Source organism: Notolepis coatsorum, assembly GCF_963971535.1.
Source record: "Notolepis coatsorum genome assembly, chromosome: 11".
NCBI lineage: Eukaryota > Metazoa > Chordata > Actinopteri > Aulopiformes > Paralepididae > Notolepis > Notolepis coatsorum.
The window spans coordinates 31,169,713-31,190,017 of NC_140175.1; the positions used below are offsets into that span (position 1 = coordinate 31,169,713).

Below are 20,305 nucleotides of genomic sequence, written 5' to 3' on the forward strand. Positions count from 1 at the left end.
AAACAGTTCCACTTCATGATAGGACAGTAACTGCAGAAACAGTTCCACTTCATGATAGGACAGTAACTGCAGAAACAGTTCCACTTCATGACAGGACAGTAACTGCAGAAACAGTTCCACTTCATGATAGGACAGTAACTGCAACAGTTCCACTTCATGACAGGACAGTAACTACAGAAACAGTTCCACTTCATGACAGGACAGTAACTACAGAAACAGTTCCACTTCATGACAGGACAGTAACTACAATAGTTCCACTTCATGATAGGACAGTAACTACAACAGTTCCACTTCATGACAGGACAGTAACTACAATAGTTCCACTTTATGATAGGACAGTAACTACAACAGTTCCACTTCATGATAGGACAGTAACTACAACAGTTCCACTTCATGACAGGACAGTAACTACAACAGTTCCACTTCATGATAGGACAGTAACTACAACAGTTCCACTTTACGATAAGACAGTAACTACAACAGTTCCACTTCATGATAGACAGTAACTGCAGCAACAGTTCCACTTTACGATAGGACAGTAACTACAGCAACAGTTCCACTTCATGACAGGACAGTAACTACAACAGTTCCACTTTACGATAGACAGTAACTGCAACAACAGTTCCACTTCATGATAGACAGTAACTACAGCAACAGTTCCACTTCATGATAGACAGTAACTACAGCAACAGTTCCACTTCATGATAGACAGTAACTACAGCAACAGTTCCACTTCATGATAGACAGTAACTACAGCAACAGTTCCACTTCATGATAGACAGTAACTACAACAGTTCCACTTCATGATACAGTAACTGCAGCAACAGTTCCACTTCATGATAGGACAGTAACTACAACAGTTCCACTTCATGACAGGACAGTAACTACAACAGTTCCACTTCATGACAGGACAGTAACTACAACAGTTCCACTTCATGACAGGACAGTAACTACAACAGTTCCACTTCATGACAGGACAGTAACTACAGCAACAGTTCCACTTCATGACAGGACAGTAACTACAGCAACAGTTCCACTTCATGACAGGACAGTAACTACAGCAACAGTTCCACTTCATGACAGGACAGTAACTACAGCAACAGTTCCACTTCATGACAGGACAGTAACTGCAGCAACAGTTCCACTTTATGACAGGACAGTAACTACAGCAACAGTTCCACTTCATGACAGGACAGTAACTACAACAATAGTTCCACTTCATGACAGGACAGTAACTACAGCAACAGTTCCACTTCATGACAGGACAGTAACTACAACAATAGTTCCACTTCATGACAGGACAGTAACTACAACAATAGTTCCACTTCATGACAGGACAGTAACTACAACAATAGTTCCACTTCATGACAGGACAGTAACTACAACAACAGTTCCACTTCATGACAGGACAGTAACTACAACAACAGTTCCAACTGAACACTGTGACCTCTTTTTTTACTTCTAATTTTTACTATGTTTTTATTTCATACTTATCTTGTCATGCACAGTCTCTGGAGCGCAACAGTAAGAAGCATTTTGTACAAAAGTATTCTGTACTTCTGTATGACAACTATTAAAGAAACTTGAAACTTGAACTTGAAACTTCATGACAGGACAGTAACTGCAGCAACAGATAGTTATGATAGGACAGTTGATAAAGCTGCACACCTTGATGGGCTCATCTCCTCCAGGCAGCACACTAAGCTGGTCAATGATTCCTGCCGACAGCGGAGTCAACTTGTCAAAGGACTCCTGGAGGCTGATAGTAGAGGACACTTCAAGCTCTACAGAGGGAGGGAGAAAGAAGGAAGGAAAGGAGGAAAGAAAGAAAAAGACGGAGAGGAGAGAGAAACAGATCCATTGCAATGTGTTATTTATTTATTTAAATGTGGCTTCAGAAAGGGGACATGATTCCTTCATGCTCAGGTTGACTGCAAGCTCAACATACACCTTTTAACAATTTGGAGAATTATATACTTTCATAGGGTCTTTATACCTGTATCATTGGACATATTAATATTAAAACTCTGTACATACATCTGATTAGCACTACACTCGGTAGCACTCATTTATATATTCTATACCCAGTTTAATCACATTGTATATTACTATTACACAGAATTTCGTCCAAGGGGATCAATAAAGGATCATCTTATCTTATCTTATTGCACTTTACCGTTACATTTGCACTCTGGTTGGATTCCAGATTTATTTTCGTTGTACTTGTGCTGTATAATGACAATAACCTCTAATCTAATCTAATGTTACAAGAAAGCCACCATCAACACGGGTTCCACTCGGACGGTGAAGAAGGAGATCCATTCCCATCGTCGTCTATTGGAACGTTAGTGCATTATGTGAATCATAAGCACTTCCTCAAAAGGTAACTCTTGCACTGAGGAAACAAAGCAGTTTTGCACATAATAATTTAGTTTGACAGTTAAGAGTAAATTACTTTGACTATGGCCACCAGTGATGTCATCGGAGACATTAAATCCTTGCACCAGGAAATGATGTAGATGGAAAGAATTGCAATAATAATAATACTACCTCGTCTTATAGGGACTGCCACCTTATAACTTCATTGAGTTGTAATTAACATCAACACAAGGATTCAATGTCCCCGATGACATCACTGGTGGCCATATTCCAACAAATTAAATGAATGTGTGCAAAACTGTTTTTGGATGTGTGTGAGATTATGTGCAATGAAGTACCCCTTTAACTATGAATGAAGAACAACACTCTAACCATATAACTAACAATAAAGTTGAAATACATTGCTCCTCTGAAAACCTAAAGCAGAGTTATAGGGTTCTTCGTCTGAGGTACTCTGCATGATCCTCACAAGCACATGTTTGTTGAGCATTCAACTTTAACACTGGATACAATCTCCTGGGGAAGTTCTGGCTGGCCTGTAATGACTTGTTTGGCCACTAGATGTCGCCATCTCACCATGTTTCACCACCATCACAGCCTCATTCCAATGCTTGACATACTAACTAACGGATGCACTACTACCAGATACAGTATATATACTGTATAATGAGGAGACAGAGCACTGTGGCAGTTGTGAATGGCAAAATCTGTAACACTAAAGATGGCGTCAACAAAGAAACTACTTTCTACATTGCACTACTTTTATTGAATTGTATACCTATTCTTATGTCTGCACTTGATGCATTGCTTTTATTCTGTCAACTGTATGCACATTTTATGCCCATGTTCATTTTATGCTATTTACTGTGAAGCACGTTGAGCTGCAATCCATGTATGAAAGGTGCTATATAAATAAAGTTATTATTATTATAATTATTATTACTACCCTTACTACTACAAAACAAACATATTCAGAGAAAATAATTAAATGTGATGTGATTGGGGCGCCCCAGTGGCGAACCACATAGCGCGCTCAGCCGCGACACGGCCGACCCGGGTTCGACTCCCGAACCCGTCGTTATTTGCCGAATGTCTTCCCCCCACTCTGTCTCCCATTCCTCCTCTGTCTCTCTCTACTGGACTGCCCAGTAGCAATAAAGCGATAAAAACGCAAAAAAAAAATCAAAAAAAAAGAAAAGAAAATGTGATGTGATTTTATGTTGAGTAAAACATGGAAGTATATACGGACCAGCTAGCCTAGCTGGTGGCCAAAACCACCTCTCCCAGTGTTTTAAGCTAGGCTAGTAGTCGGTATCCGCTTCCATGAATTTGTGCTAAGCTAGGCTACCTTGCAGCCGGATAACTTTCTACTGAACACACAGAGAGGAAATTTAAGAAGACGGTTCCTTTATCTTGAGGTTAAATGTGACTTTTGGAGACATTTGAAATGAATCACCATCTCTGTTAACTCATTGACTGCGAAAAACTAGTATATTCTTTTTTGGCGCCCATGCGTTAACTGCCAAAAACGAGTATACTCTGTTTTTATGTTTTTTTTTATTATTATTATACTAAACAGTCAGCCGGACGAGTCCGTGAGGGACCCCCATCCCATGGTGGCTTTGTGAATAGAACCATTCTATTTATAGTCATGTTTGCCTTTGACCTGGAAATAATATAGGTGTCAGGTGAGCAACAATCACTAAATGCGCATGCTGCACACAAAACATGCAATATCTCGCGTTCCAGGAAACAAGCCTGGATTATTTTTAAACTGGACGGCTTTTAGCCTGGGATTGCGCAGGAACGAAGGTATGTAGAAATAAAACGGTTTGTTCCCTGTAGGAGTATAAAAATTGCCTTTCAAATGAGCCATACTATTGTCTCCATAGCCATAATATAGAATATACGATGAGTCTGCAAACATCGTGAAAATGGTCAAAAACACTGGCGGCGGGGAGTACAGATGGAAAAACAGCGTGGCAGTCAATGAGTTAAAAGGCTGGGAATCGTGCAGTGAGTGGTTGCCACGGCAACCAAGGACTCTGTGGCAGGTGGTGCATGTGTAAAAGTGGAAAAATTGCATTTTTTTATCACCAATTTACCAGTGACTTCAAATGTGAAAGATAAACAATGAAATGTATGACAGATTCTTAGATACGGATGACTCCCCATTCAAAGTGACAGGGGTCAGGTCTGGTTAGTCCCGGTTATCAAGGTGGCGGCAGAGTGAACCGTCTTCTCTTTGGACAGACTTTGGTACTACTAAACACACACTGCATTGTCATAGCCTATTCCTTTACATAGGGATTATAAACAAAAAGCATTTACCTGGAAAGATGCCTCCTCGTGCGCCTGTTTTTAAGTTGTGCAGAAGATTAACAAGTAAACAAGTAACTTCAACAAAGTTCTTAGGGATCTTAGTTAAAGATAAACTCAATTGGAAAATAGGGATGCTCGATATTGGCTTTTTTACCGATACCGATATACCGATATTGTCCTCCAACTCTTAATTTCCGATACCGATATCAACCGATACCGATATATGCAGGGTTCCCCCTCCAAAAAACTGAATCATTTCAGGTAATTAACATTACATATCTCTTGTGGTGTAATTAACACAACATTATGCATACTTTGACAATAAATACAATAATAATTTGTTCTTACTTGCTTGCCTGGGTAAATAAAGGTTAAATAAATGTTAAAAAAAACACGCCTTGTTAATAAATAAATACAAATACAAATTGTGCAAATATCAACGACTTCTACAGAGTGCATATGCATGAACATGTCCATCCATCCATCCATCCATCCATCCAACCTTGCATCAGTCTATCCATCCATCCATCCATCCATCCATCCATCCATCCATCCATCGTCTATCCATCCATCCATGCAGTCAGCTATGCATCAATCCATCCACCCATCCATGAATCCATGCATCCATCCATCCATCCGTCCATGCATGCATGCGTCCGTCCATCTCTTACCTGTAGCAGAGGACAGTGTCTGAGGAGCGTTCTCAGGGATGCTCCATAACGACAGTCTACCAGCGGAGTCTCCTTGGATCAGCAGCTTGTGGAACGGCTCCCGCCGGCCGTAGAAGAACCGCGTCACCGGAGGGCAGATGAGGAGCTGGACACGCAGACAGACATGTAAGGATCCAGGGAAAGACTACAGCCTGGAGATACAGCGCCACGCCTCGCTAAACACACCTGTAGCAGCGTCTCCTGCACGCCCAGAATGTGGCCGAGGTTGAGGCTTGGAAAGCGGTCATTCTGCACTCTCGGCTAAATGTACAACATTGTAATTTTCCTGAGAGTACAGAATGAGACCACAGAAATCAAACACTACTGGGCTACAGGGGAGCTGCCAGGTTAAATCTCAGGGGTGATCACATTTGGTTCCCCAGGTGTCAAGCCAGCACAAATAATATGAAATGTGACTCCCTGTTTAGCTAGGTGGCCTTCAAAATGTATGTGCAGAAACTGACATTTATTTTGAAGGCCAAACTGATTTACAGGAAGTCATATTTCATGGTATTTGTGCTCGGGTGACACCTGAGCTACCAAATGTCCACCCCTGTATGCGATTGCTTGGTTCTATTGGAGCTGTACACAGGCAGGGATAGGACACACACCACTGTAAACAATACAGTGCCGGAAAGATACATAACCAGAAAACCAAATTTCTTCTATTCAAAAGGTGAGTTTCCCTTGATATGGTAGCACCGAGTACAATATCTTCTGTCCACTGAAGATCATCATGGACAAAATCAAGAATCATAGACATGAACAAAATCTGCTCAGTCTATGACTCTGGATCAATGAGCGTCTGAGTGCATAGAAGAGTGCAGGGAAACTCACCACCACACAGCAATTTTACATACAAGCCTAGGAGGAACTTCACAGGACAGGACAATGTTGTCACTGGGAGCCAGAATTAGGGGCATGACATTGTGCAGTGAGAAAGAGATAGAGACCTGTCCCCCTGTGTCACTCTGTGCCATAACTCCCAGTACTGGCTTTTCCCGGTGATACCGTCCTCTCCTGCTCATTCCTCCTAGGTACCAATATCCACTTCTATAGTCGTATATCATTCCCATTCTGTGAATGCAGTCAATTTCACTTGGTGTTTATGATCAAACCAGGGGGTTACTGAGGAGAGAAATGGTAGAGATGTGAGCAGGGCAGCATAGCCTTTTGTCTTCGACTCTCAGGGATAGGTTTATAAACAACATGGCATTAGTGACTCAAGTCACCACTGATTGATATTTGGCTGTGGGTTTGTCTACCCTAGCAGCGGCCACATACCCAATTGTCAGCATTTTAACATAGAAATATCAGTTTGGTTGGCATGACAGACGAAGCTAATTTAAATCCGTCAGCCACTGTGGGGAGATTCCTAGCCTGACATATACTAGTCATTACAGTACAATATTACCAAGGGGCAGGGGGGGGGGGGGGGGGTCAGTTGGCTTGCAGTGGAGAACATGTCATGCTATGGAAGGTGCCTGGAGAATGTTGCTATTAGCAAGCTGGAAGGGGCTGACCACGTTTAACTGCAATCCATATACATTCTACTCGCATGCAAGAATTCTTCATCTACACGCAACGTTACTGTGTCGGATGTTATTTGATTGTTTATTGGCTTTCCTCCTGTCTAGATAGGAAAAAGGAATATATATATAATATACAGCAACAGTGGTGGACAAAAAACAATAGTGTACTTGGCAGTTAAAAGTTAGTCAAACTAGCCTATAGCTGTGGACGAGTAGCCTCTACAACCTGACACGTGTCCTATCTGGACCATGTAACCCCTCACATCGTTGTTCTGGCAGCAGAGAAAATGGCTACCAAAGACTCTACTTATAAGGAGGCCATAACGAAGGAGGTCAAGAGATGCTGGTGGGTGGAGCGAGTGTGGAGATCCATCATACTGATGATGGATGAGGGATGGAAGCTAGTGGACCTCAGGTCTTTTGGGATGGCCTGACTCCGACTTGTCAATTGGACCCATCGCAAGCCCCGCACTTTTTTCCTCGATCCTCCAATCACACCCGTTGCTTCCCTCGGACAGCAACACTTGCGATTGGAGGATCAAGAGAAGAGGGCAGGGCTTGAGATAGGTCAATTCAACATGACAAGACTTCAAAAGAGATCCAGTGAAGCTGCAGTGTGTTTTAAACTGTCTGAATGCCCTGCAAACGACCACAAGGGGATAAATGCAAAGTGCCACCAACTGAGCTTTTTTTTGTGCTGCGTTAAAATACACTTGTGCGCACGTAGGCATGCATACACACAAACACACACACACACAGACAAAATCACAAACAAAACCCACGGATACACAACAAACCAAACCACATCTAAGGTAAAGATGTGATTAAAATGCAAAACCAAAAGATGGGAAGGTTTTAAAAGAGGCATTTCGCAGATTATTTGTACCTGGATCCTATCGTTCTGTCGTGATAATGTGATAATCGGACATACAACTCAGTCTACAGTTCCACATCTCGAGAGCTCGGCTGCATTTGCCCCCTTGAGAAACTATCGGATGGTGTCACCCAGAGGAGAGCAGACCCCCAGTGAACTGTGGACACGATTTCCTCAACCGTTTCCCTAATTGTAGTTGGTCCAACTCAAGAAAAGGTGAAGAAATAAATGAGGAAATAGTGTCTGCTCTCCTCCGGGTGACATTGGTTGGTCCTCGCTGATGGAGAGGCACAACAAACACTGGTATTTGTTCATTTTTAAGGCCCTTATACTATATACCTATATACCTCCTTATACTACATCATTATTGAAATGTAATTTTGGAACCCATTCTAGTGACTAGCTGGTCGGGGGTTTGCTCGGAACAGGGTTAATCATCATTTTGCTATGATATCCCTACATGTAGCTCATGGAATGAACTCCACCAGCTTGAGATTCTCCCCTCCGTTGCAGAGTTTAAAACCTTGATCTCCAACCTTTGTCAATCAAGTTGTACATGTTTTAATTGATTTGTTATCCTTACTTTTGCCTCGCCTTGTTGTCTTATCGTTATGCTTTAGCATGTATATGCAGTGTGATTTTATATGCGTTTTCTTTAGCTTATTCCTGTATGCACACTCAACGTGACTGTAAATGAGGGAATCAGTTGCCTTTTGAGTTTAAATTGTTTAAATCACGACAGAACAATAGGATTCAGGTTAAACATCTGAAGAAAATGCACCATTAAGAGAGAGAAGAGGGAGGGCTGTGAAGCCACGCAGAGATCAACACTCCCGAAATAACCAGCTTCCACACCTCTTCCTCCAGTCAAACTTTGTGCATCACCGTATATAGACTACAAAATAATGTCATGGACAATAAATCCACATCGAATGAGCATGAACCTTTTTTCCATTTACTACGTATTAGAATGACACTAGGAATCAATGTTTTATTTTAATTAAAAAAAATACAAACATTTAAATAAATTAACCACCGGTTCAGCTACAACCTACTGCAAATACATCTTTACGTTTATTCACCTTCAAGGGATTCACATACTGTGGGGACAATTTGTGGGTAAAAAGCAGCTTGGGGACTTTGCATGCATCTTCAACCGTTATGAAGATAGATGAGGGGAAAGAAATGGTGCTTTTGGAGTTGGAGTGGGAGGAGTCATTTTAGTGGGAAGAGGTCATGGAGCCAGAGGTCATGGAGCCAGGATGAACCAGAGTCTGTCAGTCAAGTCATTCAGACGGGCAGTCGCCGAGAGGGGCACACCGAGCAGGCTGCTGAAGGCTGCTCTTAACCAGGCATCCACTCACCGGCCAGCTCCACTAAACGTTCCCTCATCCCTTTGCCTTCTATTTCGACGCCCGTCCCGATAACAACCTTCCATGATGCCGCTATTCCTGCGTCCCACCACTGACTGAGAATTGGTTCGACTCAAAGAGATTGTTTTTGTCTACACGGTACAGACGACGCGTTCCCACACCTACCGCGCCAGTATGAGGCAAAATTCAGTAGAACTCCACTCCCACGTTTTCTACCCATGGGGGAAAACGCTGCTTCTTCCGCGCTTGAGCTTCAGCGGTGGTTGGAAAGTGGAAGGAGTGATGCGGTTCAGTAACCCAGTGGTGCAGTGCTGGTATAACTCGGTATAACTGCGTTATACCTCGGTCACTGAGGCTGAAGTACGCGCAATCGCTTTTTACATGGCATTATCCAACCGGACTCCCGGAGAAGCATGCAGCTGCAGAGCCGCAGAGCCAGCGGCGCTCTCTGGGCCGCGCGCTGACGGCCGCGCTGTGAGGCAATAGTATCCAGCTGCAGGACGAGAGCAGCCAAAAAAAACTGTGCATGCGCGCGCAGTGTCAATTTGCCACTGCACCACTGCAGTAACCTCATTATAGAATCAATCCGAGCCTCTAGGTGGCGGTACACATGAGTCAATTCCCCTGACACATACAATGGTGGAAAGTATTTTTCTTTAAGTACTGTAGTAAAGTAAAATTTTGAGCTACTTGTACTTTTACGCTGAGTATTTTCATTTTAGGGAACTTTATACTTTTACTGCAAAAGGTATATGCATTTATCTGGGTATTTCTACTTTTACTCAAGTAAAAGAACTGTGTACTTCTTCCACCAATGCACATTATTGCAGAAGATCATCGGACTCAAACGACATTGTGCTGTGAGGAACAGATGCATAGAGTCAGCACTGAAGCATCCCGTTCCTCGCGACACGACGCCATTGGAGTCAGATGATCTTTTCTACAACGTGTTCCGGGGGGAAATGACTGCTTTCACGTGTATACCGCCACCTAGAGGCTCAGATTTATTCTGCAATGTTACTGAGCCCCATCACTCTTTCCACTAAGTGGCAGTAACGCATAACGCTCAGTGTTCCAACCACGACTGAATGAGTAAGAAGCAGCGTCGTCTTCTGGGTGGAGAACAGGTGGGACTTTTCTGAATTTGCCTCTAATCACGCGATAGCTGTTGGAAGGCCTTGGCTGTACTTCTTAGATACTGTCCCCTCTAGCTTTAATCTCTTTGGGAATAGGATACTACATAAACGCTCTATGCATTTCTATGGTTCGATTCAATAGGGGATGTAAAATGCACTGGGCCCAGTGGCGTCATAGAGTATAAACCGTCTTCATTTGAATTCTCTCTAGTGGGAACAATTTGGCACGAGCCCTCGACATTAGCCCTGAAATAAAATTAAATATGCTTTAGTCACATCCCCATGCCATATTATTGGCTGGTGTAATGGAGTTGGTAGGAAGCAAAGCCCCTTAATGATCCTCTCTAACTGAAAACATCACTTTCAACAGATGGAACACAATATAATAGCGTACTCCAAATCAAAATTTCAGCACCATTTGAAGGTGATAAGTCATCATCAGGTGGTGATTTGAGGAGAGATAAGAGTCGACAGCAACCCTCTTCAACAGTCGGCTCTCCTTCTTCTTAATGCCGGGATCAGACCGCACAATATTTACATCTCGTCACCGTGTCGGATTAAGTTATATCACGGCGTCATGAAATCTTGCCGTGTCTCGGCCGGGAGACAGATGGCGTTCTACGCGTCTGTCCCCGACACGTCGCCGCAGTGAAGTTGGCCAGGGATCAGGGAGGAGAGGAGAGGTTTGGACTTATTGTCCGGGTGTCGCGGGGCGTCCCAGATGCCACAGTGTTGCTCTTTGATTATGTCACACTACAAGGGGGTGAAACCGCCCGTTTTGCCTCGACGTTGGAGATGTTTCGGCCACAATACAATCTCTGTGACTTTGTGTGGTGTGATCCCGGTATGAGAGGTGTTCTAAGTCCCCATAACCCCTCTATGTTAAGTTAAAAACAAACGATGCATTGATCACTGTGTAAAAAAACGTCCTATTTAATGTCAGGCTGTCCGATTCTGAGCCGCTGAGTGGAGGCCAGTGTTTTCAGTGAGAGCTCCGTCCTGCTGGCTGGAGTGTGCACCTCTCTGGCTGGGTCCTCACTTTCTGACAAAGCTGCAAAGCCGGAACTCGGTTTACCAATACGCAGAATGTGATGTATTTAACCCTTATGCTGCATATTACACCAGGGTGAGAGATTATTAAGAAACCGGCCTGTGGATGTGGGAAATATTTATAATTTTTATAAACACCGATACAAACTCTTTACAAAGCCCTAACCTCAACGCAGATCCTTTCCATAACTAAACCAAAATGGAGACAGGAAAATGTACGTGTTTTGCATCCTTCCGAGTATGCATTTGGATTAATGTACTTGGGGATGTCAAATAAAATCAACCTCTTCTTGAGATCATGGACTTTAAAAAAAAAATGCATCACAATTTTCACAAACTTCTTTGCAGCTTGTCTAGAAAGTAAGAACACCCTCTTTTTTTCTGCCTTCAATCTCTGTTTTTTTTGGGGGGGGGCTTACTGGCGCCTCTAGAGGCCGGTGGTGGTAATGCAGCTCTGGGACGTAGAGCTTGGAGTCACACCCGCTGGGAGGGAGGCACAGCACCTCCACAACCTCCTCCTCGCCTCCTTCGCCCCCCTTCTGAGAGGGCGGGAGGCGAGGGTCGGGAGGTGGCGGGCAACGGCAGACGGAACAAAAAAGGAAATAACAACAGAACAAACAAAATAAAAACAACAAAAACAGACAACAAATTAATACACGTAAGAGTACAAAATACTAAAAAGGTCCTAAATTAAATACATACAACATACTCAAAAGTATTAAATTAAGTATGTACAGAAAAGACTGAGGGTGAGGTTCAGAGACATGGATAAAACCAAAAAAAAATTAATTTATTTTGTTTTGAGTAGAGAATATGTTTATTATTTTCTTTCTACCATTTTCTCCCCAAATTACTTGCCAATTCCCCACGTCTGTCACGGTCCTGGTCGCTGTGCTACCCTCCCGTCGGTCTGGGGAGGGCGTAGAACTACCACATGTGCCCTCCGATACACGTGGCGTTCGCCAGCCGCTTCTTCTCACCCGACAGCGAGGAGTTTCACTGGGAGAGCGTAACGCGTGTGGAGGTTCACGCCATCTCCCCCAGATCCCCTCCCCGCTGAACAGGCGCCCCGGCTGACCACCAGTAGCAGACGCTGTTGCAACGGCCGGGACTCATACCCTCACCGGCTTCCCGCCCACGAACACCTGCCAATTGCGCTTGTTGAAGTGTCTGACGGAGCCGGAAGTACCGCTTAGCGGGGATTGAACCCACATCTCTGCGGTGGAAGGCGAGCGTTTTTACCTCTGCACCACCCAGACGCCCCGAGGAGAGGTTGTCTTTGAAAGATTGCGTTAATAAAAGGACCAGGTCAAATCCATGTGTTTGAAATCCAGCCTTAAATAATCTAAACCAAATGAATATAAGACCATGAACACAAGACATAACATAGAAAATGACACATTGTAGTACAACACAGGTGTCGGTCTCACATCTGTCTGCACTAATCAATGTTGTACTGTATATAGAACCAATTTTATATTGCGTCTTTACGGATCAGAAAAACGCATTTGAAAAAGTTTTTTTTTATCATTAATATTATAAGTACTGCGTCCACTTTTGTAGATTGACCTTAAGTTTCAGAGAACCTTTAAACATATTATTTGAATGCAACACGAGTGCTGCGTGCGTGACCTTTATTATATCTGTAGTGAAAACAAACACGGGAAAAACACTTGTTTCCATCTCAAAAGAAGTTGATAAGAAGGTGAATGAGAACATGACAACCCCTCTTTGTGTCACAAGGTAACATGGAAGATAGGAGGAATGAGAAGAACAGAAGGAGAGAGGGATGGAGGAATAAAGGGAGGGAGTGAGGGGTGGTTGGTTGGAAGGAGGAGAGCGATATTATACAGACTAATAAAGAGAGTAGGGCTGTCCCCGACTAAGGATTTGGATAGTCGACTATGATTGGCCGAAATTTGCCGATAGTCAACTATTAGTCGAATATAAAAAAAAAAATATATATATATATATATATATAAAAAATATATAATGATACATTTTTGTATCATTCCATTTGGGCTGTGGGGGGGTGCTTAATGTCTGAAGGAGTCGACTGAAGGCTTCTTGTCCTCTGCAAAAGCATGCAATTGGTCCACTGATGGATACATCTTGATGTTTAGTCTAGTCTAGTCTAGTGTGTTCATTAGATGGGTGAAATCCTCTTTCAGTGCCTCTGTGCCTGTTTTCTTAGGCAGTTAGCCTCTGATATGCGTGCCATTAGCGTTAGCCACGCTTCTAGGCCTCTTTGCTTTTGGAAAGAATGATAAAAAAAATAAAAAGAATTAGTATTCGACTAATAGGTTGGCAGTCTACTACGGCTCCTTTCGATCGATTAGTAGACTATTCGACTAATAGGGGTCAGCCCTAAAAGAGACAGGGCAGGATGTGAAGATGGAAGGATGGGAAATAAGAGAGATAGCATGGGAGGATGAAGGGATGGATGGAGAAGAGGATGGGGGGAGAAGGGTGGGGAGACAAGAGGAGGACAGATGTGTTTTTCCAATCGCTCCGTTAGGCTGTAGACTATGGGTAGAAGGAGGGAGGGATGGAGAGATGTCCGAGTGGTGTGTGATGCTGTAAACAAGAGGTCGGGGTAGAGGAAGGGAGGGATGGATGGAGAAGAGATGGAGGTAGGAGGAGAAGAGCTGGAGGAATGGAGAGACAGAGGCAGGACACCAGAGGACTGGAAAGAGCAGCTTGTCTGAGAGGTCTGTTAAGCTGTAGACGAAAGGATGGGGAGATAGGATAGAGAGGTGGAGGAGGTGGGGGAGAGCTCGAGGGACAGAGGGACGGACAGATTAAGGCAGGAGACAGGCGGATAGGACCGACCCGTTTGTCTGAGTGGTCTGTTAAGCTGTAGACGAGGGGATGGGGTAGACGGATGGGGTAGACGGATGGTGAGAGGATAGAAAAGGAGGAAGGGATAGGAGGGATGGACAGATGAAGGCAGGAGACAGGCGGAGAGGACAGACCTGTTTGTCTGAGCGGTCTGCGATGCTGTAGACGAGGGGAGGGATGGAACCCTCCTTAGTCTTCCCAACGTCAGTGCGGTAGTGTTCACTGGCAGGCAGGCAGCTGAAACACACAGGGGAATACTAGAGCGTCTTGACTAACCTCATGATGAAGAAACATGAAGGATGAGAGCTTATCATGGCAATAGTTGTACTGTTGTAGTTGCAGTAGTAGTAGTATTGTATTATTAATATTATTATAATAATATAAGTATTGTATAATGATATAGTAGTAGTAGTATTATATAGTAGTAGTATTATATTATTAATATTATATGTAGTAGTATTGTATTATATAGTAGTAGTAGTATTGTATTATTATATAATAGTAGAATTGTATTATTATATCGTAGTAGTAGTATTGTATTATTGTTACATAATAGTAGTAGTATTGTATTATTATATAGTAGTATTGTATTATATAATAGTAGTAGTATTGTATTATTATATAGTAGTAGTATTTTTTTACATTTAGCTGACGCTTTTATCCAAAGCGACTTACAAGTTCTGTACGACAATTCAGAAGGAAGGGCACAACTCTATCAGCTGAGTAACAATGTTCATCAAAGTGTTGAGTGCTACAGTGTAGGTTAGTATATTAGGACAAGTGCATGATGGTAAGGTTAGTTAGGGTTAGATATTATTTAATTTTTATTTCAGATAATGGTTGAAGTATTGTATTATTATATAGTAGTAGTATTGTATTAGTAGTAGTAGTAGTAGTAGTAGTAGTAGTAGTAGTAGTAGTAGTAGTAGTAGTAGTAGTAGTAGTAGTAGTAGTAGTAGTAGTAATACTAATAATACACCAGTAGTTGATACCAAGCAGGCAGCAGATAAATGCATATAGTAGTAAGCAGGTAGTTTGAAAATACAATGAAAGCCATCTTCAGTCCAGATGATCATTTTGTGTTGCATAACTATTTCTAATCAACACTAAGTATGATTAATGATTAGCTAGTTTACTTAGTTTGTTATGGTAATATTAATTGTCTAGCAGGTTGTTTGTAGAACTATAGCCATCTTCAGTCCAGATGAAGACTTTGTCTTACATACATTAACTACTACTGTACCTACTTCTAATTTACACGACTGCGGTATTAGTACGAGTACTGATTAGCTAGTTTTCTTAGTTAGGATATTATAATTTACCTAGCAGGTAGTTTGTAGATATAGCTGCAGCCATCTTCAGTCCAGATGATGACTTTGTCAGCAGCGATGAACTCTCCACCTGTCCAGGCCTGGTCGTTCTCACTGGATACTGAGCACAGCAGGGAGTAGTCTCCTGCATCAAACACCTAACACACACACACACACACCTTGTATTATCATATCATTGCAATAACCCCTAACCCTGACCTCTAAATGCCTAACCCTTACTGGGCACTGATCACAGCAGGGGAGTACCGGTATTTCCTAACATCAAATAACTATTTAATTCAACCATTTGGTTTTATTCCAACTCTACAGGCAAAAATGTGATGAAATCATAAGATCACACATTTTGACCAATCATAATTCCAATAGGCATAGAACGGTGACATGATTGAGTGAGTAATAACTGAATATACGGTATGTATATAAAATCTCACACCTAACGCTAGGTATCAGTTCATCATTGTTACTATAAATGATTAAGGATGATTGTTACTATAAATGTTACATCATTTCACCTTTTGATTTGATTTGAAGTCTTTATTTCGAACATGCAATGAATACAACAAACAATAACAAAAAAAGAAAAACAACTCAATCTGCATGTTCGAAAAGGAGTAGGAAGAAGTATACACTTATTTAATCCTACCCCTTTTCCACTACTCAAATGAGTGTACTATTTTAAACATAAAAAAAAATATATATATATATATATGCAAAACAAAAAACAAAAACTATATATGTATAAAATAAAATAAAATAGAAACAAAAATAAAAATGTAAACACCTGTGAATATCAAGTCCCTTCTTCATCCCTGTACCTTGTGAACATAATTTCCTTATACATCAGTTTGAATTGTCTCATGTTTGGACATTGCTTTAACACCACATTAAGACTGTTCCACAGTTTCACTCCACATATTGAGATGCAGTGTTTTCTCATGGTAGTGCGTACGTTTAGCACCTTTAAATTGTGTTCTCCCCTCAGATTATAACCCCCCTCCCTATCAAAGAACAATTCTTGAATGTTTCTTGGAAGTGCATGACTTTTTGCTTTATACATTAATTGTGCCGTTTTAAATTCCACAAGATCATTTAACTTCAATGTCTTTGACTCCAGAAACAATATGTTAGTGTGATCACGATAACCTGCAATGTGAACTATCCTTATGGCCCTTTTTTGGAGTATAAAAAGTGGTTGTAGTGTAGACTTATAATTGTTTCCCCAGACTTCAGCACAGTAATTTAAATATGGCAAAACTAGTGAACAGTAGAGAATGTAGAGTGATTTTCTATCCAGGATGTGCTTTACTTTACTCATGACTGAAATGCTTCGTGAGAGTTTAGATTGGACATGTTTTATGTGAGGTTTCCAACAGATTTTATGGTCTATTATTACACCTAGGAATTTATTTTCATAAACTCTTTCAATAATCACATCATTTATTTTAACTTGTACCTGAGTATCCAATCTACAGTTTCCAAACAACATAATTTTAGTTTTGCTCAAGTTCAATGATAATTTGTTTCTATCAAACCATTCCTTCAATTTCTTCATTTCAGATGTGATGACCTCTAAAAGCTGCTGGACATTCTCACCAGAAAAAAAAAGATTAGTGTCATCCGCAAATAAAATACATTTAAATATATTGGATACTTTACATATCTCGTTAATTTTGGGGGGGCCCTCGTCACTAGAGGCCCCAAATATATATATATATATTTTTTAACTTTTATTTTTTATTTTTTTGGAGGCCCCTCGTTACTAGATGCCTTTTGGAGGCCCCACATTTTTTTTTATTATTTTGGAGATCGATGTCATACTGTGACACCGATATGAAAAAATAAAAAAACAATTTCATCAACTAAAATATACAGTACGTCACACCCTGCCGTCTGCAAGTGGCTAATCTTGAGTATTTTTTCTCCTCTTCATAAGAGTTTGAGGTTTTACGTTTGAGGTAAAAACAGCAATAAAAAGTCAAAACTTGCATCTCCACATCCCAGCCCCGACGCCTGAATACTTTTACCAACGGATTTCCAGTTCCGCGTTCGCGTTCTGCGCTCTGATTGGCCACTGACGTTTCTGGTAGCGCCAATCGTGTGACGCCTCTTTCTTTCACCGGTTAAGCTTAGGCACTCTTTCGAAGTTGGTTAAGGTTAGAGTTTGTCTTAGAGCAGGGCGATAGAACACCAGCCCTGATTCCATACTCTAACCTTAACCAACTTCGAAAGAGTCGCCTAAGAAACGTCAGTGGCCAATCAGATTGCACCAGAAACGTCAGTGGCCAATCAGATCGCAGAACGCGAACGCGAAACTGGAAATCCGTTGGTAAAAGAATAGACGCAGCCCCGACACGAATGAGGCAGATTGGGATCATTATTCATGACAGACAGCAGAGACCCGCCGGTGCTGATAGCGGATATCATCGAGCTCCCCCTAGTGACTAGGGGCCTCCACTACACACTAGTAAAAAAAATAAAAGAAATACGAAACAAATATATATAATCAGATCCTCATCCAGCGTTTACTTTCACAGCATCTATAGTGACTACTAGTATCATCTCATCTCTTCTCTATCTATTTTTATTAAATCTTTTGTATTGCAAATAAAAATATGATTGATTGTTTGATAATGAGGGATGAGAGACGTTGAGTCTACGTGACACTGATGTCCAGGGGTCACTGTCAGGTCAGGTCAGGTGACCACTGACCGCGAGAATTGCACTTGCAAGTTGATCAAGTAGGCTAAGACTCGAGTAGTACTGTATGATCATATGAGACTCAAAAAACATGGATAAAAAAGTTAAACGGTGGGAAAGCAGAGCTGCTAAGTTAAAATCTAAACAGGAAAGGGACAGAAAGAGCGCGTTACTTCGGCAAAGCATACAGACTATCTCTACTTTTTTCACCCCGTCAGGTAAGGAGGAGGATAGCCCCCTGGCTAGCACTAGTAGTAGCAGCAACGTTAAAGAGGCTGAGCCAGGCGCCGCGGGCAGAGAGGACGAGAATGCTAGCGTTATTATTATTGATGCTAGTGACAGAGAAGAGGCAGCGGCAGCCTCTAGTTCAGCCGGCCCACCACCACCAGTGGCTGCCACCTGTTCGTATACGCCCGCCACATCTCCACAGCCCAGCCCCAACACCAACACGAATGACTCCGACTCTGAGGCAGACCGCAATGATGACAGCCCGCCGCCGGCGGTGCTTGAACATGAAAACCAGGAGGATTGGTTGGACAATGTTACGGATCCAGCTTTTTTTTTTTTTTTTTTTTTTTTTTAAATTGACATAAAAACACCACTGTGCGTTCTTAATCTGGCCTCGGTCTTACCCTCCAGTACACTACTAGTTAGTAATGTCTTACCCCCCAGTACTTGTAACACTACAAGTTAGTAATGTGTATCACCCTCCAGTACTTATAACACTACTAGTTAGTAACGTGTCTTACCCTCCAGTACTTAGTACTTATAACACTACTGGTTAGTAACGTGTCTCACCCTCCAGTACTTGGAGCAGACGACCAGCAGGCTGCTCTGGGTGAAGGTGCAGAAGGAGATGCTCTGACAGCCCTGGCAGTAGATGGGCTTAGACTCCTCCTCAAACACTGGGTCCAGGTCCTGGAGGGAGACACGCACACACACACACACACACACACAGGGATTAAGACACACAAACGCGCGATAAACAGACATGCGCGGAATGTTTGTGTAGTTCGCCTTCTTCCCATATGGCTGCCTGTAACCATTGGTAACTACTTTCAAAATAAAATGCCATCTGGAAAAGCATGATGTTACTGTTCCACTGTGACTTGTTCATATTATTATGTTTTTGTTCATGATGTTCTCACTAGGGCTAGAGATATTGTTTACAATGATTTGCATACATCAATTGTGAGTGGGTCCGACATCAAAAGAGTTACAGAATACAACTATCTTTACATAGACAATCTTGCCAGTAAATAAAGTCTAAATGTTTGTATTTCTTTGGTAAGAATATAGGACAGGCAGATATAAGCACTATGCTTCAGTCTGTACCTTTTCAGTCACTGTAAAAATCAAATATTGATAAATGATGGTGTATATTGTATTGTGTGAGATGATGACTGAAAAAATAAACTACTACTACTACTACTACTACTACTACTACTACTAAATCACGGCAGGAAATTGTCTTCTTGTACAGGAACAGAACCAGCTTTTCCCAACGATTAGCAGAAAGAGGGTCAACGCTGTTGTTCTACCCGTCCTTACTGGTGATGGAGATGGTACTCACCACTGCATCCTGTATGATGAAGTGGGCTGGAGGAGGTGTCTGGCAGAGAGGGGGAATAAACATTGGTATCCGTTTATCTTTAAGGCCATTGCTGGGAAATTACCACTTACTGTAGTATATCAGTGTTGTTAGATTGGAACTATGGACCCTATCTGACACACTCAAATGACTGGCTGATGCCTAAGGTCCCCACAGTGCAGACTGATCTGAAGGTCCCCACGGTGCAGACGGAGCCTAAGGGCCCGCGTCCACCTAGCGCATATTTCTCCGTGAAACATGCTGGGAGTGCGCCGGCAGAGCTGGCTTGAAGCGCATCTTGTAGATAACAGAAACAAATCTACAGCCATGCCGCGGTTTTGCACATATTATAGCATATTTGAATAACTTTATTGTATATTAATTATATATATAGTTATTGCCTGACACCACAGTTCGCCCTTTGCTTTTTATTAGCTTTTTAGTAGTGTATTCGTGTAGTTATTATTAT

The 20,305-nt window shown here is 42.0% G+C and overlaps 1 protein-coding gene across 2 annotated transcripts in view; it reads right to left on the bottom strand.

Annotated features, from left to right (window-relative positions):
- wdr7 (WD repeat domain 7) overlaps window positions 1–20,305 on the bottom strand; it is a 344,639-nt gene that overhangs the window by 309,315 nt on the left and 15,019 nt on the right. The window contains exons 7-12 of one of the 2 annotated variants that reach the window (XM_084325435.1): window positions 19,819–19,857; window positions 19,044–19,163; window positions 15,540–15,685; window positions 14,352–14,454; window positions 5,373–5,517; window positions 1,669–1,784 (exon numbers count right to left, since the gene is read on the bottom strand). In XM_084325435.1, coding sequence (XP_084181561.1) covers window positions 1,669–1,784; window positions 5,373–5,517; window positions 14,352–14,454; window positions 15,540–15,685; window positions 19,044–19,163; window positions 19,819–19,857 — 669 coding nt within the window. The remainder of the gene's footprint in view (window positions 1–1,668; window positions 1,785–5,372; window positions 5,518–14,351; window positions 14,455–15,539; window positions 15,686–19,043; window positions 19,164–19,818; window positions 19,858–20,305) is intronic. The other variant, XM_084325436.1, reaches the window with a different exon arrangement.